The following is a 23,908-nucleotide window of genomic DNA, read 5'->3' on the forward strand; positions in this document are numbered from 1 at the left end:
CTTTTGTTTTCATTTTGATTACGGCTTAGAGCTAATGGAATAAAAAAAAAATCCAGTATCTCAGAATATTAAAATATTACATAAAACCAATCAAAAAAAGGATTTATAATACAGAAATGTCAACCTTCTGAAAAGTGTGTTCATTCTATATTTTCACTTCATGTGCAATTCACTTTCTGAATTAAATTACAGAAAAAAAACTCTTCATTTGCTCGTATAGATCCAAGTAGGGGAGGGCAACCTTTTATTTCACGAATTAAAAAGGCTTGCGGAAGTTGAGTTTAGATGGGTTAAGCCCTATTATTTACTATCTATGGTTAAGCCTCATCTGCATCTTGGTTTTCTTGCGGCTGTGTCTCCCTTTGTGTTGGGATGGTTCTGTCTTCTCCTGTGCCCGGGCCGGTGTGGTTTAATGATCGGTCGGCCCATTCAGTTGCTTGTTGAAGGCCCACTCGCCACTGAATGCGCTCCCTCCCCTGTCCACACTGTTTTGGTGACCTCAATGAGGAGCCTGTTGTCCCGCTCGGCTCGGTTAAAATGCTCTCCTCTTTTCAAACCGCCGTGAGAGTTTACTGGGCCCGCTCTTTGCTGACATTAGTATGCGCCGCTGTTAAGAAACAAACACAGACACACACACACACACTGATGATGATTAGTGGCGAGCACATACACACACCGCGGCGGCACGGCTCATGTCGAGAGATGCGCTCGCACACAGAGAGAGATACAAGTGAGCTGGGTCACACACAGTCAACCCCACACGTACACACACAGACACACACAGACACACACACACACACACACACACACACACACACACACACAAACTGTATGGCTTCTCATTGTTCTTGTCTGGGCTGGGATCCCACTTGATTCCATAAGTCTCAAAACCCTGACAGTCTTACTGTGTGTGGGGGTGTCTGTGTGTGTGGGGGTGTGTGTGTGTGTGTGTGTGTGTGTGTGTGTGTGTGTGTGTGTGTGTGTGTGTGTGTGTGTGTGTGTGTGTGTGTGTGTGTGTGTGTGTGTGTCCTCCTGCTCTATTGAACAAGTCTGTGGTGTCTGGCTTGGAGAAAAGAAGGCAAAATGTCATTGTTCTCACAGACGTTTCAACTTTGCCCCTCTCACTTTCTCCCTGCCTTTCTCTCTCTTTCGCCTGTGTATGTGTGTGTGTGTGTGTGTGTAACTCATCCTACTGTACCTGCATTCCCCGTCAGTGGCAGTCACTTGATAGGGCAGCTCTCCGGATTACCAGGTGCTCCTCTAAGCCAATAAGAAATACTCGCCTTGTTCCAATTATGAGATAATCATTACAGTGTCACACAGTGTAAAGCACCATTGGTGGAACATTGTCATAGTTTGTCATGTCAAAGGGAATACAATACTGTCCATTGCTGTCCATGCGGCGACATCGCTGATAATACATCCAACCATAATGCATGGAGGAGTTGTAAGAGGCACATTTAAATTATACCCCACTACTTTAAATTTCAACACTAAGAGATATGCTGATGAAATAGTTCCAAGATGGCGTCCAATTTGGCAGCAACCGATCACCCCCTCGGCGTCAATATCGCTTTCCTTTCTGCCAGGTCAGGTGCCAGCCCTTTGCAGAACGCCATGCGTGAGTCGGGGGGTGGGAGCCGAGATGGCAGAATTTGGTGTGTGTGTGTGTGTGTGTGTGTGTGTGTGTGTGTGTGTGTGTGTATGCGTGCGGGGACTGGGAGAGAGGTCGGCTTGCGGGGTGGAGGGGGGGGCATCGCCAGTTGGCAGGCTGGCACACAATGGCTGGCACGACGAGATCCTCCCTCTTCTGTGGGCAGATTTCCTCGCCCGTATCTTTTGTTTGGCTTGTTTGGGTTGCGGCTCATCCTGATAAAGGACACTTTGTTTAGACAACAAAGCGCTAAGGGAGGGAGAGAAGAGAGAGAGAGATGGAGTGACAAAGAAATAAAAAGAAAGAGAGAGAGAGAGAAGGGGGGGGGGCATTAAAAAAAGGTGACAAAGTGAGGCAGAGTGCCAACACAGATGGAGACATTACAAGAAAGAAAGAGATAAGTATTTAAAACAGAGGAGATATGAGGTGGGGGGGGGGGGGAATTTGAAAAAAGATATACTAGTGTGGGCTGATAAGGAGATATGGTTACGGATACACACTGGATAGTAAGATATACACAGAGGCAGGTATGAAAAGATACAATGGAGGACGGATAGTGTTGCAGCAGGCATGGCGGGGACGGCCATAGACAAGATAGGGAAGGGGAAGGGGAAGAAAGGAAAGATATTTTGGAGAAGAGAGCAGGTTGTGCTGCTGGAGGCCGGGCCTGAGCAGTGTGAGCTCACCAGAGCTGTGAATGATAGAAACCAGGAGCAGAGGAGGACACGGGACAAAGTGTACACACCCACACACACACACACACACACGCACACACACACACACACACACACACACACACACACAGACAGATACATTCCATACCGGCACATGTACAGTCATTTATGCATACTGTCAAGACTTGCATGACCCCGTGCTGCAGTGCACACACATATTTTTCCTTTTTCTCGGCGGGTTGCATTTTCCAAAGGGGAGGACAGACAGAACTAGAGTCTCTCCCGCGGAACAGGAAAGGAAAGGAAAGCAGGAGGACGCTGAGAGCAGAGAGAAGTCTGCTCGTATACGGCCACATCAAATATTTACTCAGGAGCAGCTGTATTGTCGAAACATTACGCATCGGAGCCGCGGCCGTAATTAGGTCGATATTTCTCTTCTGCCCCCTCTCTTCTCTGTTTCCCCTACTTCTCAGTGAGTCCATCCCTCTCTCTCTCTCTCTCTCTCTCCCCCCCTCCCCTCCCCGGGCTGCTGAAATGCGTCTTGGCTCGGGACCCATGCCTCTGGCAGCCGGAGTGCTATACATGTGCACAGAACCCTGCTCGGCATAAAATGGCTGCCAGACAGGCTTCTCCTCCTGAAATGTCGACAGCGGTATGCATCTGCAGGGGTGTGCGTGTCATGCGTGCACGCGCTCGGTTCTACTTTTTTTTTTTTGTGGAGGGATATCTGTACGTGTCTGCAAGTGTTTGCGGGCTAGAAAAGAAAGTTTCCCCAAACTATGTGGCTAATTTAATCCACGCTGTGTGTGCATGTGTGTCCCGCGATTTAGTAGGGAGCAGAGCGGGTATACCATGCCAAAAAAATAAGAGGGTGGGTTAGGGGCGAGTGTGTGTTTGTGTGTGTGTGTGTGTGTGTGTGTGTTTGTGTGTGTGTGTGTGTGTGTGTGTGTGTGTGTGTGTGTGTGTGTGTGTGTGTGTTTTAGTGATTATAAAATCCAGGCAAGTAACACACTCGGGTGCAGAGGAAAAAACCTCACAAGCAATCAGAAACTTTCTTGCCGAGCCAGATTTTTCTGTTGCCATTACCCCTAATTGCCCTAATGGTTACAGTGGTATGATAAGTATCCCACCGGACAAGAAGGTGTAAGAACTCATGGACCCATCCAAAATACCCACAAGCCCCCTCTGCTTCTCCTCTTTTCTTTTTTTTGCTGAGTAACAGCAGATAATCTCATTCATACGTGGTGCTGTTTTTTTTCTACTTCCCTCCTGAACCGGTTTATTTATTTAAACAAGTGGCCGGGACTGAGGGTGCCAAGAAATGTTGTTCTTGGAAAAGGGCTGTGTGTGTACATGCCTGTTTGTGTGTATGTGTGTGTGTGTTTGTGTGTGTGTGTGTGTGTGTGTGTGTGTACGTGTGGTGTGTCGGGCCCTGTGATCGAGCCCTGCCAAGCTCCCGGGGCAGAGCCCAGCCTCCTCGACCGCAACTGTTTATTTACAGGTTACACTACTGTTTATTTGAAGACTATCGGATTGGCTGGGCTTCTGCACGGGACACCTAGTAGATCCAGATACCAGGGCCTCACTTCTTCTTAATGGCCCACTTCTTTTAGCTTTATGTCCACCACTCTCTGAAGAGACATGTTTTAACTATCTCACTTCAATGTATCTGCTTTTAAATCCAACCCTTTTTTATATCTAGAAAGCATTTTTGACCTGATTTTTGACAAACCTGTTGCGTGATAAAAGTGATAAGACTAAAAACAATGTAAAATGTAAAAAGCATCATTCCAAACAATCCAATGGCCCCGATAGGGGGAGGCAGGAGCGTGAACCTGGTGCACTTCTTGGGTCAAAGGTAAAATGTAATGCAACAGGGGAGGTGTTTCTAGGCCTGGCAGATGCGCCATATGCTGGCGTCCCACCTTGACTCATCCAGGTGGTCTCTCTCTCTCTCTCTCCCTCTCTCCTGGTGCTACAGTGAGGCCTCATGCTAGGAAGACGCTGCCTGGGTTCTCTAATTGCCACCACCATCTGCTCTCTTTTTGTTGTCACGGTTAGCCCGTTAAAGGTGGAGTCAGCCATTCCGGAGAACGATTGTTGTCAAAATCACTTTTTCAAAATGATAAATAAATATCTCCTCACGATCCGCTACCTGTTTGTACTGGGTCTGCGTTTTAATAAATTCTTGTGTGAAGGGGCCCACTGGTAGCTATCAACATGCCTGTGTACAAAACCTAGGCCGTGTATTAGTACTAGATTATTAAAATTTTTTTCTCACACACAGTACGGGCTGGTAGCAGGTCAAGAGAAGATATATATAAAAAAAGTGATTTTTGACAACAAGCATTATTCAGAATAGCTGACCGCACCTTTAAGTGAAGCATGGCAGCCTCCTCCACCTGCTTGCTCCTTTGACTCTGCAGTGTCTCTGCTCCTTCCCTCCCACTCAGTGCTTTCTTCCCCTCTCAGCAGTTCTTGTCAGTGCGCTAGCGTAGAGTTGGCAGTCCTAACTAGACTGATGGATGACTCTGAATGTGGCAGGGGGGGAAGACAGGCAGACAAGGCCACCGAGCTCCCTGCAATCACTTTATGGACATTGCTGTGCCAAGTCTACACAAACCTCCCCCACCTCGCCCACAAAGGCTGCTATACACACTGTGTGTGTGTGTGTGTGTGTGTGTGTGTGTGTGTATAGGGGGCAACTTAAGGGACTTTATTGGAACGAGGGGCGAAGAAAACTTGCATTTATGCTTAGGTCAGACAATGACTCTGAACATGTTCACAAGTGTACAACGTGCAGAACGTGTGCAGCGATAGCCATTATACAGTGTTGGAAGGATTTCCAGGAACAGAAACAATTTTCATAATTGGTTACTGGTTTAAGTGATATATCACAGACAAATGCATTTCCTTGGGTTGTTATTTCAGCTCTTTTCTGTTTTGCATCATTGTGAGTTTTTATATTTGCGGATTTGGATTGTAGACAAAGCAGACAAAACAAGTCGTTTTTGGACGACGTCACCTCGGGGCTCTTGGGAAGTTGCAAATGGGACACATTTGATTCATTCCTGCCATTTGTAGATGGAAACAATCACCAGTGAAAATAGTTATTGGCTGTTACCCTGACTGCTTCTAGTATTATGAACATCTTCAAACTGTTCTGCTGCGTACTGTGTGCACATGAGAGATTTCACAGATATCCCTTCAAACCTTGCGGACCGCTGATAAGAAAACATAAGTCAACCCTCGTGTTTAGAAGTACATTTTTAGGAAGCAGAGCAGAAATGTACTCTGAGACCATAACTAGTACATTAGTTGGATGTTTTTTTGGGGGGGCTAAGCATACTGGAAAAAAAGAGGGGGGGGGGGGTTTTCTTCTCCTTAACGTATGGTCCTGTTCCCTCCCTACTCTGTCATTGTTGAACTACGGCCAAGAACATTCTGTTTTTGCAGCGCTGTTTAATAGTCAAATTTAGGAGAGGGGGAACAAGAGAGAGAGGGAGAGAGACACGGAGGGAGAACAAGAGAGGGATAAATCTTTCAAACTTTTTTTTTTCTTCTCCCTCTCCCTCTCCCCCTCCTCCTCTTTTCCTTCTCTCCGTCCGTTTGCCTGTGTAACTCTGTATAGCGGCTGAGAGCTGCGGCAGGAAAGAGGCGAGGGTATCTGAGTTCACCGGCTCCATACTTCTCCTGTTAGAGAGCCCTAGATGATAATCTGCCTGCTGGTTCTCGTTGGGCCCTCTCTCTCTCTCTCTCTCTCTCTCTCTCTCTCTCTCTCTCTCTCCCAGTTGTGGTGTGTGTGGGCTTAGGCCCCTGTCTCACTGTTATATGGGGGTCCACTCAGACTTTTGGCTGGGGCCGCCGCTCCCTGTGTGCCGTTGCAACAAGGCCCTTGCCAGTTTTATTGTTTTGTCCCCACACGCAACACTGTGTAGTGCATGTGCACAGATTGAAGTGATTTACACAGTCCATTTTGATGTTTCACAACGCTGTGATGTAAAAATAAAAGATGGACACCTGTGCCTGTCAGTGGTAGCGGGCCCTGGATGTGGCATGATTGATTCTCTTGGCGGTGAGTGCTCAAAAGGTAAACGACGTCAGTCCGGCGGGCAGTGTCATACCAAATGCCTGCGTGTACCATGGAACCGGTGGAAAGAATTCAACACTTTCCTCGTATCTCCACCCCTCCTCCTCCTGTCTCCTCTTCACCTTTTTTCTTCTCCTCTGGTCATCCCTCGCTCAGCAGGACCCCACACATTCTGTATGCCGTCCTAACACTCCCCCAGACACAGCCCAAAGGGGCCTGTTGGTTTGAAAAAAAAACTATCTTGCATTTAGACAGGGAGCTTTTTTTTTCATTTCAGTTTGCCCTCCCCATTAGAGATAATGCTCTTCAAACAGAACGTACAGTGATGTATGCTCCTCTTGACTGGTAGAGCAGGAAAAACATTAAGGCGCCCAGGAAGTCCTGAAATCAACTTTTTGTCTCGTTGAGCTTGTCTCGTCAACAGAAGTTATACATCTCCTCCACTTTAAGTGTGACAGTGAGCTCAGGGAGTGTGGAATACAGTCAAAGTTCTCATTGACTTAGTATTTTTCTCTTATTATTAAAGTTCACAGTACACAGCTTTTAAATCCTGAAATAAACAGTGTTTCAGTCAGATGGGTATGCTGTTGTCCTCGTGCCATACTAACGCTCCCAACCCCTTTCTGTGTGTTTGCAGACTCACAGCAGTCAGGAAGTCCCAGTAACAATGAGCCAGGCAAGAACCCTCTTCCAGGTATGTACAGTATACCAGTCCACCCTCCTGTCAGCGCTCCATTGTTCCTTCTGGAGCTCGCCCTCTGTACCAAGCAGCTTATGTACACCGTAACGCACCTAGTTTAAATAGTGTTGATCTGCCCGTGAACTCTGTGACTTGCATGGAAAAATTGGGCCCAAAAGCATTTTCCGTCAAATACCAAATCTAAGAAAATTGAACTGCAGCTGCTTAACCTTAACTTTGGTTTATTTTAGCCCTTATGTCAAAAATATAAAAACTGAATTTTTTTTTCAAACCATCAAAAAAAACTTGACATTTCCAGATAAGTATGATTTTGTTTACAGTGAATTTAATAAACAAAAGAACAGTACAATGCAACAGATATTTTCTATTAATCATAGTCATTTATTTGACTACTGTATGACACCCACTGCCCAAAGCCGTCGTTTAAAAAGGAGGAAAAATCAAATTCTGATTATTGCAATCAGCGTCATCCCAGTGGCAAAGTCAAACACACTCACACAATGTTAAAAAAAAGAGAGAGACAGAAACAGACGGCAACGATCTGGAGTGAACATGTCCCATCATTGTTGCACCTTTTTGACTGTTAGCCGAGCGTGTCAAGGTGAGCAAAGCCAAGCAAGCCTTGAACGGCAAAGTGAATATTGTCTGACAGTTGCCGTTGTTTCCCCTGGACTGACCTGGCGCTGTGTGTGTGTGGTGTGTGTGTGTGCGTGCGTGCGTGCGTGTGTGCGTGTGTGTGTCGTCACAGTGCTGGTATGAAAATAGTTTGTGGAGAAATGTAATTGGTTGTCTACCTCAAGAGCAGGTTCTGCCGACACCGGTGCCAAGGAAAACATAGTAGCGAGCCAATGACTCAGGCCCTTCGGCAGGCCCTCTCTCTCCGCAGTGGCATAGCAGCACAGTGGAGGCATGAGGCTTTGTAGGTGCCAATCCAGCCGCCCGCCTATCTGTCTGGCACGGCCCGCGAGCGCCCTTGGCAATCGCATCAAGGCCCAGAGCCGCAGCCATTTGGGTGTCAATAACTTTTGTCGGCCTGTTTTTTCTCTTGAGTGACGGCGTCTGATTAGTGGACTTAGCTTGAGTCCTGTAGGGCAGGTCGTCATACCAAACCACCCAAATGCTTTTTCAACAGTGCAAAAAAAAAGGCAGGACTGTAGTTGCCATTTGCTCTCCAGTCTAAAAATAGTTTTTTTTTCTGGATACAGGACAGAGGGGGGGAAGAAATCTGGCTGCTTTGAATCAACCTTGTTTTGCTTCCAAAAGGGCTTTCGTGATTCCAACAGTCTTTCAACTGTTTATTTACATTGGAATCGAGTGAGAGACAGAGAGGCAATCTCAACGTTCTTTCAAAGTAATCTTGAATATAAACAGTACGCAAAATGATTTTCTTTTTTTCTTTTTTCTTTTTCGCAAGACTCTGTCTCAGCGCAACAGTGTCAATATTGACGGGTAAATGAGTTCTACTTGTGTGTATTGAATCAGAAAGGGGAGTTGCACCCACGGCATCTAGGAGTATGAGTGTGCACGTCACTCCTTACTCCTCACACACCTGTCACTGCACAGCACAGAACGGTTACGTGCTGTTGGTTTAGACACTTCAACAGGCAAACAAACAAAAGAAATGAACTGTTATTTTTCTTTTTATAATACACAGTTTTGTCAAGTCTAAAGTAGGATCAAATAAAAAGGACTAAAAGATACATTGATGCTTTTTTTTTTTGGATTTAAAAAAATGATATTATGGGGTGACGGTGCCTCAATCCCTGTGTAGTGACCTGTCCCTGTATATTTGTCTGTTAATAATTGATTTCAATAAGGTGTGAAAGTGTGACAGAAATGATAATGGTGTGTTTTCTGTGTCTACTCCACAGTTTACTTGGAAGACAGCTTCATCAAATCAGGAGTCTTCAGTGTTACAGAACTGGTGCGAGTGTCCAGAAGTAAGTGCCTGTCTGTTTTTTTGCACTTGTTGCAACCACACACACACACACACACACACACACACACACACACACACACACACACTGACATATACACACATTACAGGTGTTTATTCAGTTAGTCTTTAGGGCTTATCACTGATAAGACCTGGTCTCAGAATGGGAGTGGGCGGAGCCATGCCAGGAATCACATGAGGACACCAAAAGTCCTTGTGTTTACAAGAATGTCAAAGGTGTACATTATCCACCTTGACAGGTGGAACACAGTTAATATAAGAGCCTTGGAGCTGTCAATCAATCCTGGTGTGTACACGCCCCCCACAGCGGCTTGACTGAGGTCTATTTATCTAATAATGAAAAGGCACTCTGTATATTCACTCAAGTCAACCACACAACTAAACTGTAAGCGATGTACAGTAAATCCAGTTCGGCCAGTCTGGCTTTGCAAAACAGAGAAACACAAGCACATGACTGCGCAGCCTTCCTGAGCGCCTGCGTGCATGTGTACAGACACGTCTGATGTTGACGGTTGTTCTTCCCAGCAGTCCTCTCTACCTCTTCTGGTTGGTGGGCCGCCCCGAGGCAACGTTTACCTGCGCTGCCACTGAGCTGAGTTCTCTGCAACGTGCCTACAGTGTACAAAGACTCCAGTCACTCCCCCTCAAAACAACCTGTGTTTAATACACACATACCTGTGCTGTGTGCTGTCTGACTGGAAGTCGCACCAGTTCATTGACACCCCATGGTTTGACTCAGAGTGGTGTGTTATTTTTAATAATTTTAATTACAATTTAAACCACTTGTGGCTTCCTTCTATTGTGTGAAGATGCAGCTGTATTCTTGCCCTAAGAGATAGTAAACCCAGTATTGTTGGGTGTTGGACAGGTGGTTGAATAACACACGTGTCATCTAAATACGACAAGTGCGGTTTTGGGAAAGAACAGAAATGAATTAGTGGAGAGACTGGCAGATAAATAGATGGTTTAGATAAGGACAGTCAAGCAGAAATTTAGATCCTTCCATTTTATTTGTCTTCCTGCTACGAAAACAATGATTTAGTGATTTACATGTCAAATCCCTTAAAATGGTCAGAAAACCATATCGTCAAACTCTCTCACTCTTTCATCCATTAACATGTGAATTGATTGAATAGAAGTCACAGTTCTTAAAGCTGACGAAGGTATCTAGTTACCTGGTGTATCACAGAGATTGTTGTCTATGTAGGCAGCATGGACCAGGGTGCTCTTTAACACTATGAAAGGGCCACTCTCACCAAGACTGAGTATATCCTTCGAAAAAGGCCGTATTTTTGTTGTTTGGTGTTTTAAATTGCCCCCTGACCAGATGGCGTGTTTGCTCTCATGTGATGGTAGCGCACCACCCCACCCCAACCTCCCCCCCTCCTCCCCCCACCCCCTCCTGGTTTTCACTAAAGCCGAGTGAAGTCGAGTTTGGAATTTTAAAAAGGTCGACGGACACACAGGAATTGTCACTCAATCAGCCCTGGTCACTCCCTGGGAAGATATCTAAGCAGCCGCTCGTCCGTCATCGCGCCGTGGCTCCCAACTCACCAGGCTGTTGAGACATTCTTTGAAGCCCATCAAAGGGGGGGGGGGGGGGTGCGGAGTTCAAGGCTGTCTCGCAATCCAGCATTTCATGGAGGACACTCATTAATGTAGCCTCGACTCATCAGATACTTAGTAGATGTGTTATGCGCGGGCAAACATTTGTTCTGTAAGAGAGAGTAGACTTTCCCTTACCTCCTTGTACAGGAAGAGACAGGTGGTGGTGGGTGGCGTGGCGTGACGTATAATCTGCCCGGAAGAAGCTTTTGTGTGGCGAATGATTTGCAGCATCATTGTTTCAATTACAGTTTTTTTTATTTAGCTTTGAACTTAAAGCCCGGAATATGAAATGAGACGACTGGCAGGGCAAGCCAAGTGGCAATCGACAAAAAAAAATTGTGCCGACCGAGCCAAGAGCAGAGAAAAGAGTGACAGCACAGAGAGAGATGGTTGGTGGGTGGGGGGATGGGGGGATAGGGGGTATCCTCAGTCATGAATGAAAGAAGAAGAAAAAAAATACGGAAAAAAACCCAAAACAATGGAGTGGTATTGAGCGTCCTCGGGGGCCGGATGCATTCCTTCGCAGACAGCTCTGTATGGGGAGCAGTGGGTTAGGGGGCCGGTGCCAGCGCTGCAGTGGGGCTTGCCAGGGCGGAGGGCTTGGCACATCGGATCGTGCCAGTGGTGAACCTCAGACCACAACAGACGGAGCCACACACTTCATCCTCTCATCCACTCCAAAAAAACACCCCAAGCAACCGCTCCTGAGCTGCAGGCTGCCTGGCTGGGGCCGCACGCTGCAGAGAGAGACAGAGAGATAGAGAGAGAGACAGAGAGAGACAGAGAGAGACAGAGAGATAGAGAGATAGAGAGACAGAGAGAGACAGAGAGATAGACAGAGACAGAGAGAGACAGAGAGAGACACAGAGAGACAGAGAGATAGAGAGACAGAGAGAGACAGAGAGATAGAGAGACAGAGAGAGACAGAGAGAGACAGAGAGAGACAGACATAGAGAGAAAAAGACAGAGAGAGAGAAAGACACAGAGAGAGAAAGAGAGAGAGGATGGGTGGCCATTGAACTCTGTTTGTTCTGTAAACACTGGCACGGCCTCTCCCCCCCCCCCCCCAATTCAAACAATATCCCTCACCTTGACCACAATGAGAATAAACAACACCTTTTTCAAACCCCCTACTGTAAATGTAAGCGTGCCAGGAAACCGCTGAGTGTGACGCCGCCGGACCATAGAGAAGTGAAGAACGCCTTTGATGACTGTGAATTCAGTTTCAAGTTTTGCTGTGTTGTCCGTGAGATGCCGAGCGCATCCAACTATGCAGAATCAAATTGCCTGTAGAATATACCGTTGTCTTCCTGCTGTATATTTACATATGCCAAACATAGATACAACTGGACTCAATATTAATATAAGAAGAACAACAAAATAATAATAATGATAATTTTAAGAATGATACAAATATGTTTATCCATACTGAAACATTTCTAGCATGGCGAGACCAGCCTGAGCTTGCGAGCTTCGTAATTGTTGCTCTCCCGCAGATCATTCTGGCGTTTCTCCAATCTCCTTTGGGAGGAGCCAGTTAAAACAAAATTGGACCTAACGTTCGTCCCTTATAGTTGAAGGCAGCATCTGATTGGTTCATGTAGTCGTCAGTCAAGCCTTGTGAGACCAGTCATATCTCAGGAACGTATTCGTTGATCCATGTTGAAGTCAAAGACTACATGAACCAATAAGGAGCTTGGTCTCACCAGGCTCAAAAAAGTGCAGCTAAAGTAAAGTTGTTTGTGAAGATGTTCTTAGCTGCAGCCACAGCCACTTTAGGAAGTAGTTAATCAGAGTGCTCAGCAGAAATGCCTGTGATGGTCAGACAGTTAACCTGTAAGTGGGGAGCGCTTAATTTGATACACGGAGCCTCCTAACACAAAGCGTCAATAACAGTCAGTCAAAGCCATTGTGTAATTAAGTGTGCGTCTCTAGATGCAAAGCGAGTGGGGGTACTGAGTCTGTCTGACAACACTGCTGACATTCATTCCTCCTTTGCCACAGCTTAAAGGGATAGTTCAGATTTTATGAAGGGGGTTTGTATGAGGTACTCATGTTTTTACTGCTGATATTGATGCACTGCACCTGCGAGAGTTGGCGTGGTAATAAATGGCCGAACTACGCTTGGGAAAAGTGCAAAAATAAATGGCATCAGTCTCACTTGAAAAATACTGAACTGTCCCTTTAATTGCCTGCCTCTTTGTTTTGTCCCTCTGCAGTGCCCATCACCCACGGTGCGGCGGTGAACTTCTCCATGGCCGACATGCCCAGCCAACCCTACTATCACGACCTGAACTCTAGCGTGGGGCTGCACCGCTCCCTCTCCTCCCCACCCGGCAGGTCAGTGGAGCAACTAAACAAGTCCTCCCATTAGAACATCAAGGCAGCCACATTGTTTTAATGATATTATTATTATTATTAACTCAGTGTAGTCCAGTCAAGGGCGGTACATGTCCCACGTCTAAGATATCTCTGTATTTTTATATGGAGCTGAAGCTAACTATCGCATTAGATTTTTTTAAAGGAAGTGTTTGATATTTTTGGTTATCAAAAATATTTGCTTTCTTGCCTGAGTTAAATGAGAAGATAGACAACTTTCATGACCGTCCCTTAATATGTAGCTACAAGTTAGTTAGCACATCTTAGCATACAAACTGGAAACAGGGTAGAAACAGCAAAACCTAACTCCAACTGCCCAAAGTCAAGTGTAGACGCCATCTTGCAATATTTCATCATGCTACTAAATAAATGAGCGGCGATGCTAAACCTGCTACACTCCTCCCTGTCCCACAGCAAAAGGCCCAAGACCGTCAACATGGACGAGAACATGGACACGAGCCCCACGGGACCTGACTTCTACTCGTCACCCAGCTCCCCAGCCAGCAGCCGGGCCAACTGGCACGACAGAGACGGAGGTGAATATTCCTCTTCCAGTTTGACCACCTTTATAATGTACCTCCTCCAGTCTTTACCAGTAAACACCCTGCGTCTCATTCATTACACTTAGACAAATATTAAGTGTCTGTGCACGGCCCAACGTCGCATGAGAGCTTGTTGACAGGATTTAATGGAGGATGCAGGAGCGTTACTCATTTCATCCTTGTGCAAATACATTTGATCAAAGCGAGCACCTCGCATAGCTTTTTTTTTTCTCTCTCTCTCAACGGCAGCTGGGCCCTCTTTAACTCTGGGGCCTTGTCATTAGCTACCGTGCTTCAGTGTCCCCGCCCTTTTTCATCGCGGACGAACTGCATCTGGTTTTCTCTGCACACGAACCTGGTGAACCCTCTTAAAATACATACCATGACAGAGATAGCCCCAGGCATCGCCACTCGCATAAATGTTTAAACCCATTTGAACCGCTGTCTGAGTGTAAATCTGTATTCTCCCACACCTGTCGCCTACATAAAGGAAACATTTGGGTTCCACCGCGCCGATAATCCAGAGGTATGAGAACAAACTGTTCCAGTTGCAATTCACGGCTTGTTATCTGAAAAATGACACCATCGCCGATTAAAGCTATAGCGTGTAACCTTTCATGTAAATGAGTGTCAGTTACATTCAAGCCATCACCAAAAGAGTTGACACTAAGTCGATCAAGCCTATCAGCTCCGCAGAAACTCTCTCTGTATGTCTCAGTATGGCAGCATTTACAAGCTGGTGCCCCCCCCCCCCTCCCCCTCCTCCCCCCACACTGGCGACCTGTAATGTACTGTACTGTGAAACCTGGGTGTACAGTAGCAGGTATTAAATCCAGGCGCGATCACCGAAGGCTTACCTCATGCAGATGCAAAAACAGAAGTTACGCGCTATAGCTTTAACATTATGATTAAGAGTTCTACCTTTATACATGTGCAAGTTGGGACTTTTCCCAGGTCGGGTGTATCGTTTTCTTGATTTCCAGATAGCTGCAAAGCCTAGTGAGTGGCTGTTATGGAGAAATGTCTCTTTAGCGTTGTGTTGAGCTATTAGACCCGCAGGGCAAAAACGTATCAGATGATCCCTCATCAGGATATAAGGTCATATATACATCTTGGCTGAACTTGAGAGAAAGCTTCACCCATAGACTGTCGATGATCTTGTGCCAACCCTTTAAGGTACAGCAGGACTAGTTAGGAAGGAATTAATAAGTAGAGCTCACCTAATGACTTCATACATAGGGGCTTATAGGGGGGGGGCACAGAAAGGGTCCGTCTTGTGTGCTTGTATCCACAAGGCGAGAGAAAAAGCGAGATCCTCCCGGGACGGCTTGCATGTCTCATTACGTTGTCTCTGGCGGGGCAGAGCAGGGCCCCCCTCACCTCTTTTAATTAAGGCCTCACTGTCCCGTGTTTCCGGATCATTCTGGCTCTGTGCAGACCGCTCTCCACACTCTGCTGCCCACAGCCACTGCTGGAACAGGTGCTAGGAAAAGTTTTTTTTAGTTAAAGGTGCACTATGCCGTTTCAGGGAAGAGGGGAGTTTGTTTACATGAGCAGAGCCTGCATTAAGTCTACAACACATATTTTCTTACATTTTAATTATGAAATTCTATCATCAGAAATGTTTTTTTTTTTATGTTTTTTTGTTACCAAACGTAAGATTAGAATATGTTTGGAACCAAAACTGCTGGCCCTGCTGCCGTGAACAACAACAGTGAAAACAGTAACATTTGTGGTAGCCTTCTCACTTTCAAACAGTGTTCCACGGATAAAATTTTCCCGTGAGGAAAGTTTTTTTTATTAAGTTATGAGAATATATCTTAGAAAACGTTCACTTTTCTGACACCCAAAGTCACATAGTGCACCTTTAAAGACCGTGACGGGGCCGAATGATTGGAAGTCAAATGTCCCACTTTTTTTCCCCCTTCAATGAGACAATACATACCATGGTACAGCTCCTCGCTTTTGTTTTTCTATTCAGTTCTTTTCTTTTTTTCCTTTAACATAATAAGAGGGGAAGGCTGTGGAGAGGAAAACACCAGATGACACACTAGAGACGCAACACTGGTGGGATTCAACCACAGCCCAATGTGGCTACATGAAAATGGAAGCGTGTCCCCCTTTTTGCACGAGCGCTGCCCTGCGTAAACTTAGACACTCTGGGCGCGGAGAAAGGGAAAGCAGTGGGTAGGAAACGCTCCAAAGACAGCCATTATTCTGTCAGGACAGAATAAATGAGTAGTGGGGGCGATATTGAACCCATATGAGGCCTCCCAAGTGCCAAGCGGTCATTTCTCGCACATGGTTGCCATTCGATCGAAAAAAGAAAGAAAAAAAAACTCTCCCCCTGTAGATGGAGAATTTGTTTCTCTCTCACATTCTTTTTCCTGGGGGGGGGTGGGGGAATATTACCCAAATTAAGAAACGAGACGGGTGTTGATACCAGACGAAGAAGAATAAACAACGCCTTTAATTTAAACAATTTGGAAGTGTTTAATTCCTGCTCATTAATTGTCCATTTCACATTTCCCGAGACCCTGCGGTTGATTTCTCTGATGTATTTTAATAGGCAGAAGACAAGGAAAAGCCGGAATACCTCCAACGCAGAAATGTCCTATATTTTAGACGGGGAAACATTAAGCAATGGTATCAATCTTCTCCAAGGTATTTCTCCCGCTGACATAGAAATGGAAGCACTTGAGCCTGTATCCTCTTGCAACCTCGGACTGGGAAATCCCCCAGAATTCCAGCCACCTTTGTCGCTGTCTTTCTCTCCGGAGATGAGTGATTCTTCCCGTGACTGGTGTGGATCCTTCCCTACTGAGTGTGTGTGTGTGTGTGTGTGGGAGGGGGGGACGGACGGTTAATACCAATGGCAACGCTTCAACAACAGTGGTTTATGTGGCAAATTTTTTTTTGGGGGGGGGGGCCAAAGATATGGAAGATTTGAGAAGTGATTGAGCAACTTGATTGATGTTCATAGAAGACACAGGCCATTGCCTCTTGCATCAAGTTGTTATCACGTACCCCGTTTCAGACACTGTGCTTTTTCCATGGAAAATATTGGAAACCGCTCGTCAACGTGTAGAGCAGCAACGATGAGGAACTGGTTCAGAGTTTATAGAACTGCGCAAAAATGTTTCCAAACTAATTCCACGTCTTCGGATGAGCCTTCAGGATTGTTCATGGGGTCTCACAGTACGATTTCTCTTCAAATTCCTCTATCCTACCCATGTGACCGGGTGGGCCCAAAAGCACCAAGTTTCACATGGTTCATATTCTTCTGTGAAGTCCAGTGATTTGTAATGAAAACCAAGATTATATGTGATGATTGCAACCCCGTCTTGTCCATAACTTGTCTATTGCATTTGAGGACGGGGGCTTGCTAATCTCACGCACATCAAATCTGCTTAATTTCAACCATTATTCCTGTTTGTAGGAATAAATCCCCCTCCTATGAAACTGCATAGCGCACCTTTAAAGGAACGGGGAAATGTTTGGAATTTCCCAGTTACTCTCAAAGAAATTCTTTTTTTTTGCAATTTATTTTCCAGTGAAGTCTATTTCATTGCATTCTCCATCCGCGTCTTGTTCCGAAAGAAAATCCCTATCCCGTTTATAAACGATGATTAGGTAATGTGCAAAGGTCTTCTTGAGCGTGCATTTAATGTACGTGTGTTGTGCCCTTTGTGCAGACATGTCCTCTCCCACCATGAAGAAGCCAGAGAAGCCTCTGTTCAGCCCCACCTCCCCGCAGGACTCCTCGCCACGACTCAGCACTTTCCCTCAGTCTCACCACCCGGGCCTCACAGGTGTAGGACACAGTGGTAAGTTACAGCCTGGCTTTATCCGCAACGTCTCTCTCTCTCTATCTCTCACTCTCCCCCTCTCTCTTTCTATCTATCTATCTCTCTCTCTCTCCCTCTCTCTCTAAATCTGGCCCTCTGATCGACTTCCTCCTCATAAACACGCTCCGGAGATCTCCGTCGATACTTCATTTACTCTCTCTCAGATCAATGGTGATCGCTTTATCCTAACGCCCATCTCTCCATCTTTCCCACTCTCTCTCTCTCTCTCTCTCTCTCTCTCTCTCTCTCCCTCTCCATCTCTCTCTGTCTCTCTCTCTCTCTTGCAGTTATATCGACGAGGAGCCCCCCTCCCCACTCGCCCCTGCAGTTCTCTGCGTCGGCCATCTTGCCCCCGGCGCCTTCACCCTACTTCTCCCACACCACCATCCGCTACCCGCCCCACCTCAACCCCTCTGACCCCCTCAAGAGCTACGTGCCGTCATACGACCCGTCCAGCCCGCAGAGCAGCCAGGTCAGTCCATTTTTTTCTTTTTTCTTATTTACTGTATGTCTTTGAAGAAGCCCTAGTTTGCAGGCCCAGCAGTGGTCCTGGCTGACTGGTTTGGCAAAGACTTCCATGGCCCGGAGTAGTTTTCTTTGTTATCTCGTTCAGCTCTACTCCCATCTGACCTCAACCAGATTGGAGATAAGATATAAATGATAGCATGCGTTTGTCATTATTTCATTACTAGCTCGCTGGGTGCATTAACAACTAAGGAAACATCCTTGTTTTTGTTTTTTTCCTTGTTCTCTTTATTTATGAAGAAAGGCTGGAGGGACATGTTAATAGAATTGATTCTTCAATGTTTTTATTAATTCCAGGAGAAGAAAAAAAAGATTCATTTTACAAACCTAAAATTAGCCATTTTAAGCCCCTAAGATGACCACAATTAACTAGTATTTACCCTAAATGGGACACATGTCTTGTCATTAAGTATTTGGTATGTCGAGACACATTATTGGTCCGAGACAAAGCTATAACATCTGTAACTACAATGGCCATTGTCAAAAAGAGAAAATGTATTAGAATGATTTACAGGGAATTAAATCAGTCATATGAAAATGAAAAGCTATTTATTTCTAAGGCAACCCCAGACTGAACTTTACGGACCACTTCTTGTGAGAGAGGAGAAAATAGTTTCTGTTAGATATAATGGCTTAAAAACCACTCAACGATGCCTCTATAAAAGATTCAACCAAACTATTGCGATTGCAGTCAGTCGTGACATACAAAACTGTACCGAGAAGTTGCAGTAAATCAAAAAACGCGCTATGGATATATTTTCTTTTTTTTTCCGGCCATTCTGTGGCTACACACTGCGGCCAGTGTGTTGGGAGAGAGAGAGAGAGAGCGAGAGAGCAGGCGTCTCTATAGATGAGAGAGCAGTGTGATATTTATGTGAGTTTTAAATCCCCGCTGTTCTCACTGTAAACAAAGGCCTCGTAGACGGCTCCATGGCCAGAGCACTGCGAGAGGAGGAGGGGGGGGGGACTGTTACTCTAGAGAAAAACCACGGGGAATGATAAAGGTTGTAAATATTTGCCGTTGCCGGGGCCCGGCTCTTGTGCAGAATTAACTGGCCCTCTGCTGGGGTGCTGGAGGAAGGAGAGGGGGGGGGGGGGCTAGTGAGGTGGGGTCCGGTAGGATGGGGGAGAGAGAGTGAAGGGGCGGGGGGGGCTCAGCAAATAACACAGCTCTTATAATCCCATGGACGAGTGCCAGAATGTTTTTATGCTTGCTTTAACGCAGATTATATTACACTCTAATTAAACATTCTATTCACACGGGAGGGAACCCTGTGGACACAATTCTCTTCCAAAATGGCCTTGTTTGAGTTTTGAACTCGAGGCGGGCCCCCTGAAACGAGCGCCGCAGACAAGCCCTCCAGCCGTCTGAAAGAGTAGCTCCCACTAGCTTCCTTTATGTCTGTCTCTCTACATATGTAGCCTCGCCGCCTCCGTGCGCTCTCTCCTCTCGCGCATTCACACCATTGTAACAGGTCGCTCTGCAACACACTCTCTCTCTCTCTCTCGCCTTTTCACGCCTGAGTCCTCCTAAATTCCATTTATGAGCGCCATTAAAATCATTGTTTAAAATCATGTAGGAAATCCATCGTCAGTGACTAAAGATGTATTGTTGCCCCGCCTCCCCCCTCAAAGAGTTTTAGTAAGAAAACTACAACAAAGAACTGAAATCTGTTTCTTCATGCCGTGAGCGTCAAGTGTAAGAGCGAGCGGGTCCGGCCACCTTTTGTCCTTGATTTTTATTTTTCTTGGCATGTGAGGGCGAACAGAGCAGTTAAGATGAGTTAAATCCCCAAACAATCGGGAGAGGACATTAAGCTTCTTTAGTGCTTACCATTCTGATAAAAGTGTAGTTTGTTACATGCTTGTATTGGTTTATTGAGATCTGCCCTAATGCTCACTTACAAGCAAATGTAAACCTACTGTAAGTCACTGGACTTACTACTTAAGTCACTGGTTTTAGTGGCAACACTTTGCGGGGCGTGATTTTCTGTGCTTTTTGTCAGAATGAAAATGTTCTTTCCCTTTTTTTTTTAACATAGATTACCGGCAGTTATTTAATATGTGTGAATTTCTTTTACTGCAGCCTAACAGCAGTGGTCAGGTAGGGAAGGTCCAGGGCCATTTCACCCCTGTGCTGGCTCCTTCCCCACACCATGGCGCTGTGAGACCCGTCTCACTCTCCATGTCTGACACCAAGCCCATCACCACATCCACAGAAGGTGAGTATTTGTTTGCATTTGTGTGCGGTTGACATGCTCCTCTCCTGACAGCTCAGTGTTGGCAGGATTATTGTGAGAGCTCGTGAAATGGTAGCAAGGAAAAGTAAAATAATGTTTAAAGAGTGTCTTAATGCCAGGCAAAAAAAGTATTTCAGTGGCCCATCTGGTTAAAGGTTCTGCTTTTTATCGTCGATGGGTGTAGTTGTGTGGGTACAAGCACGCTCTGACTGACACCACACCCGTTAGTGACGTCACAGTGTACTGACATGGCCTTGAGTGCACATGTACATCAGTGCCGCTAGGTGACTGGAAATAAAGTCGCTCTTTAATTATATAGGAAATAATAAAACAGGAACATCTGCACTAGTCAATACATCTATGAAAATATATTTCAAATTATATAAATAAAAACACAATAGCAAAATTGTAACTGTGGAACATTTTTCTTTCATGTATAAATGACTTAACTATGGGTGTGGGCCCAAAATTGAGCCTTGTGGGACTCCACTCAACATTTATTTTATTTTGAATGTTTTATACTATTGGTTAGTTGTTAACAAATGACTGACAGTAAGTAACTGTGGATAAGAGCAATGCCTACATGTAACGTCCCAACATGCGTATTGTAATGCAAGCATGTATTTGTGCTTTTTTTCTTGTTTCTTGTTCCCCAGGCTACTCATCCCCTGGCACCCCGACGGCTAACCGTTTTGTCGGGCTGAGCCCCAGAGATCCAGCCTTCCTCCACCAGCAACAGGTGAGATAGTCTTCCCCTTACCCAACCAGCACTCAGCTCACCTGCTCCTACCATCCTTTCATTTTCCTGTCCCCTCCTCATCTCCCCGCACACCAAAATCCCCTGCCCTGTGAAAATGATTTTAAAAAGCCCCGTTGCACTGAGTCTAATTTGCAGGAAACATTAAACTGTCGCGTTAGGCCAGAGCGCTTTTCAATACAGATCAGGGGCCACACGTACAAGCTCAGGTCAAGCGTAGCACTCACTGTTGGCATTCAAAGAAATTTAGCAACACGTCAGGTTTCTGGCCCCTTGGAAAAAGGATTGATGCTTAACACGGCTAAAGATAGCAGATCAAAGTGATAATCAATCGTTATTTGCTAAAAAATACTGCAAGGCTGTTCTCTTTTTACTGCCGCATTAGTTATAGCCAAAGTTATACTGTTATTAACACATTAAGAGCAACCTTCTTAAGGACCATTAAATGCTACTTAAATGACCCACAATTTATTGTTTTTTTTATTGTATTTGAGTAGATTGTGTAATTTTTATATAGTAATAAGGTTTTGAATAATACACTAACATTTTGTAGGCAGTTTAGAATGGAGCACATATCAGTAATTCATGCAGGTAAAAGTGATTTATGTAACAACAGTATTGATAAATAAAAAAGACATAATTTTGTGCGTGTGTGTGTGGGTGTGGGTGTGTGTGTTGTTTGGGTTAAAATTCTACAGTCTAAAGTAGAGATAGGCATCTACTTCCTAAGGTCTCTTTAAAGAAAATAAATTCACTGGTATCGTGTGGCCACTGTGCAGAAGACAGATGGGACATGAGTGTGTATTTCTTAGAGATTTGTTATGTGCCCAACTGTATTTCCTTCGCACATTACTTTAGAAAACACTCACACACACACACACTCTTTTTCACACAGACACACACACAGACTCATACCACATGTAATCAGCACACTCCCTCATTTTACGGTACACAGGCCGAATATTTATCGTTGGCGTCGCGCGGTTGCCCCAGCAGAGGTTCCGAGGACAGATGTGGTGTCCCCCCATATGTGTGTGTGTGATTGTTTGTGCGTGTGTGTCTGTGTGCGTGTGCGTGTGTGTGTGTGTGCATTCGAGGTTAGGAGTGTTGCGGTGTTGTCGGACGGGAGAGAGAGTGCTCTCCCCCACCCCGTCTTATTGAAAGCGCTGGTCTCAGGCCAAGGCTTTTCCAACCACAACTAATTGAATGCATCTGCACGCGGCTACATAATGATCGCTGGGTTTCTCCTCAGCTCGCCTTTTCTTTTTTTATGTTTAGTAAAAATGACAAAGCTGGCCTCTGTTTCCTCACTCCTCTTTCACTCTCCCTTTTTTTCTCTCTGCCTTTTTCTTGCTACCCCATTTTCTTCCTAAAAATCAGAGCAGGCAAAAGAAACATATACAATATATACAGCTGGGTGTTTGTGAGCAGTCGTAGGATGCTTTTGTTCCACTGTGGTGGAGAAGGAGGAGGAGAGGGAGGATTCACTTGGCTGATGTCGCACAGTTTGTCTTCCACATTTTCTTGTAGCCCTGCTACTTCTTTCATTAGGCCACAAAGTGGCTACACAAGGCAGCGGCAGCCGGAGCGCGCTGAATCCGGTCCAAAAGCTTTGGCCCCCAGAGGCTGCAAGGCCTTTTTTGTGTACGGTTTTGAAGTGAAAATCCACCAGATGTATAAATATCATCTGGAAAAAAAATACACAGTGACAATATTAATTTGAAAAAAATACTGTTATTTTAATTGAATTATCTGTAACTGTCCCAAATTGAATTTATCCCAAAAACATATTTTTATGATCCCGTTAAGCACCGGCGAGACAACAACGTAAAGTGTTTAAAGCTGGGCTCAGTGAAGTAATATATAAAAAAAAAGACAGTGGCCCCGAAAATGTGAAAGAAGAATCAAATATTTGGTAAGCAGCACACACAGTGAAAGCACTCCAGAAGTTTATTACATGCTATATCCAGATGTAGAAATGATCAGTGTCAGCTTAGGGAACTCTAAACAGTCTTCACGTTGATTCATCCCGCTCCTGCTTGTCACTGTTGTTTTTGTTTTCTGTGGTTTTGATTTAACGGCCTGGGATTGGACACCGAGCCAAGGCCCTCAGGACTAAACATTTTCTCTGAATACTCCGTCACTGTCTTCGTCTGGCGATGGGATGTTTATTGTGTGGGATCCACAAGGCTTACCCACACTTCACAGTTGTTTGGCTGCAGCCGATTTTGGTCGCTAGGCTTTATGGGGAAGGGCAATGAGTAACACACACATATATATACTGTATATATACGCAGAGAGAGGTATGGTTCCTTTGCTGCCTGTCTGTGGTATGGAAATATAATTGGCCTCAATTTACACTGCAGTTGCCAGAGCTACTGTTTTTTTTTTTTTTTAATAATATTATTATTCAAAAAAAGGAAAAACTAAATAATTGGAATTTTGCTCAATTGAATCTGTGGGAATACTGCAATCATTGTTTTAATAAGAATAATATAGAAGCAGCATGTGCACATGATCCCTGTTTGAAACTGCCATCGTGTTAATTCTAAACTATGAATGATAATTATATAATCTCATTACCAGGGAGATAACTTGATAGTCACCTCATAACTGTGTGTAGTGAAGCTTTAAACAGCCCACACTTTCAGAGCTATTTTTAAAACCCGGTCCCCAACTACAATAGAAGTCCCTGGGAACACACACACGCACACACACACACACACACACACACACACACACACACACACACACACACACACACACACACATACAACCATGCGGTAGGCTCCAAAATTGAGAAGAACAAAACAAAACAACACCACAACACACGCTCCCACACCTGCTCTACGATTCCCAGGCACAGCGAATGTATGAAAACCCTCTCTCCATTCATCTCTCTCCTTGGTTAACCCCCTCGAGGGAATGCCACCA

At 45.3% G+C, this 23,908-nt stretch overlaps 1 protein-coding gene across 3 annotated transcripts in view; it reads left to right on the plus strand.

The window, feature by feature from the left end:
* LOC307269211 (nuclear factor 1 B-type-like) overlaps positions 1 to 23,908 on the plus strand; it is a 66,388-nt gene that overhangs the window by 30,729 nt on the left and 11,751 nt on the right. For 2 of the 3 annotated variants that reach the window (XM_080052076.1, XM_080052078.1), the window contains exons 3-10: positions 7,056 to 7,112; positions 8,990 to 9,058; positions 12,903 to 13,023; positions 13,477 to 13,598; positions 17,300 to 17,431; positions 17,740 to 17,924; positions 20,064 to 20,199; positions 20,874 to 20,956. In XM_080052076.1, the coding sequence (XP_079908202.1) occupies positions 7,056 to 7,112; positions 8,990 to 9,058; positions 12,903 to 13,023; positions 13,477 to 13,598; positions 17,300 to 17,431; positions 17,740 to 17,924; positions 20,064 to 20,199; positions 20,874 to 20,956 (905 nt within the window). The remainder of the gene's footprint in view (positions 1 to 7,055; positions 7,113 to 8,989; positions 9,059 to 12,902; positions 13,024 to 13,476; positions 13,599 to 17,299; positions 17,432 to 17,739; positions 17,925 to 20,063; positions 20,200 to 20,873; positions 20,957 to 23,908) is intronic. The other variant, XM_080052077.1, reaches the window with a different exon arrangement.

This window comes from Ammodytes marinus (genome assembly GCF_949987685.1).
Source record: "Ammodytes marinus genome assembly, chromosome: 23".
Lineage (NCBI taxonomy): Eukaryota > Metazoa > Chordata > Actinopteri > Uranoscopiformes > Ammodytidae > Ammodytes > Ammodytes marinus.